Source organism: Aplysia californica, unplaced genomic scaffold, assembly GCF_000002075.1.
Source record: "Aplysia californica isolate F4 #8 unplaced genomic scaffold, AplCal3.0 scaffold00081, whole genome shotgun sequence".
Lineage (NCBI taxonomy): Eukaryota > Metazoa > Mollusca > Gastropoda > Aplysiida > Aplysiidae > Aplysia > Aplysia californica.
In genome coordinates this window covers 63,617-65,788 of record NW_004797351.1, presented here as the reverse complement: position 1 = coordinate 65,788, position 2,172 = coordinate 63,617, and the positions used below count along the sequence as shown (strand labels likewise).

At 50.6% G+C, this 2,172-nt stretch overlaps 1 protein-coding gene across 1 annotated transcript in view; it reads right to left on the bottom strand.

Moving 5' to 3' along the window:
• Positions 1-523: 523 nt before the first annotated feature.
• LOC101861566 (acetylcholine receptor subunit beta-type unc-29) overlaps positions 524-2,172 on the bottom strand; it is a gene marked incomplete at its 3' end in the record, with an annotated part of 4,222 nt that continues 2,573 nt past the window's right edge. The window contains 1 exon segment of the mRNA XM_035968766.1: positions 524-2,020. Coding sequence (XP_035824659.1) covers positions 524-1,984 — 1,461 coding nt within the window.

The window sequence follows — 2,172 nt, the reverse complement described above, 5'->3', positions numbered from 1 at the left end:
TGACCCCACCAAAGGTTGACCCCGCCAAAGGTTAACCCCACCAAAGGTTGACCCCACCAACAAAGGTTGACCCCGCCAAAGGCTGACCCCACCAAAGGTTGACCCCGCCAACAAAGCTTGACCTCACCAAAGGTTGACCCCGCCAACAAAGCTTGACCTCACCAAAGGTTGACCCCGCCAACAAAGCTTGACCTCACCAAAGGTTGACCCCGCCAACAAAGATTGACACCAACAAAGGTTGACCCAGCCAAAGATTGACCCCGCTAAAGGTTGACCCCACCAAAGGTTGACCCCACCAAAGATTGACCCCACCAAAGGTTGACCCCACCAAAGGTTGACCCCACCAAAGATTGACCCCACCAAAGATTGACCCCACCAAAGGTTGACCCCACCAAAGATTGACCCCACCAAAGATTGACCCCACCAACAAAGGTTGACCCCACCAAAGATTGACCCCACCAAAGGTTGACCCCGCCAAAGGTTGACCCCACCAAAGATTGACCTCACCGAAAGTTGACCTCACCTTCTCCATACTGCGCGGCACGAGGTCCACGATAAAGTTGAGGAACACGGAAGTGGACACGAAGATGGACACCAGGAACGACAACTTCTCCCCGGACTCCACCGGAACCAGGAACACCGCCAAGGTCATTGTAGAGGTCAAGGCCATGGGCAGCACCAGGTTGACGACGTAGAAGGTACTCCTGCGACGCATGCGCATATCACAGGACACGAAGGTGGTGTCCTCTCGCGGCAGGGTGTTCTGTGTACAGTTGTAGCCCAGGAGAACCCAGTCTGCGCTAGTAGAAAACTCCGCCTTGAGGGTGGTGGCGCTGGTGGTGGTGAGCGGGAGAAGGGTGTTGCGGCTGCTCTCCAGGAACGCCAGCTGGCATTTGTGCTCGTCGAAGGGGAAGAACTCCAGGTCCAGATAACACAGGAACTTCACAAACCCAGGAACCAAGGCCCTCACTCCTCCATCATGGCTCAGGTGCAAGAATTTGGGCACTTGTATTTCCTCTTTCTCGATGGCGTGTGGGATGATGATCCTCGGCGTCCAAATCTTGTCAGACGATATCTCCAGCATGTCCAGTCCCTGGTAGTCCAGAGGATCCCAGGCCAGACTCATGTCCGTCCAGTAGAGGTCAATAAACACCTTCAGGTGGACCGACTGTTCCCCGTCGTTGACCGAAACGACTTGGACAGGCTCGAAATACATCTCAATGCTGGTCCTGAAGGGCGGGATTCTGTATTTGAAGCTGTCTGAGTTGTGAATGATCCCGTGGAGCTGTTTGTAAACTCTCTGTGCTTCGTAGAGAAGATCGTAGTCGGCGTCAGGGACCGTAGAGCTCGGTGTTGTGTCTGTGGGCTCGTCGTAGAGGTCGTGAGAAGTTGTTGAGGTGGGGGGTGTTGTGTTTGTTGATGTATTCTCAATGATGTCGGTGTTTGTCTTTGTTGTATCTGTTGATGTATTCTCAATGATGTCGTCGTTTGTCTTTGTTGTATCTGTTGATGTATTCTCAATGATGTCGTTGTTTGTCTTTGTTGTATCTGTTAATGTATTCTCAATAATGTCGTTGTTTGTCTTTGTTGTATCTGTTGATGTATTCTCAATAATGTCGTTGTTTGTCTTTGTTGTATCTGTTGATATGTCCTCAATAATGTCCTCAATAATGTCGTTATTTGTCTTTGTTGTATCTGTTGATGTATTCTCAATGATGTCGTCGTTTGTCTTTGTTGTATCTATTGATGTATTCTCAATAATCACACTGTCGTTGCTTCCCTTTGTCGTGTCTGAGACGAAGAAGGGGGTGACGACCTCCCCCTCTGTAGTCGAGACGGCCTCCGCAGAGGGTGTGAGATTGTCCAAGACAGTAGAGGGTGGAGTGGACGTTGTGTTGGTGGCTGTGGAGGCGGGGGCAGAGGTCACCACCAGCCACACGGCCAGGAAGGTCGTGAACTCACGGACCACGCCCATACTGCTCATCTAACAGCGTGGGAAGTCGCGCTATTTGGTGCCAATCTGTGATAGAAACAAAAGTCTGTTATTTGCATACAGAGTTTTGTCGATCCTGTTTTCTTTATCACAGACTTAAAAGATCGGGCAACAGCGTTAACACTGGGATATACGCAAGTTCGTGTCTCTGGTGTGTGTGTGTGTGTGTGTGTGTGTGT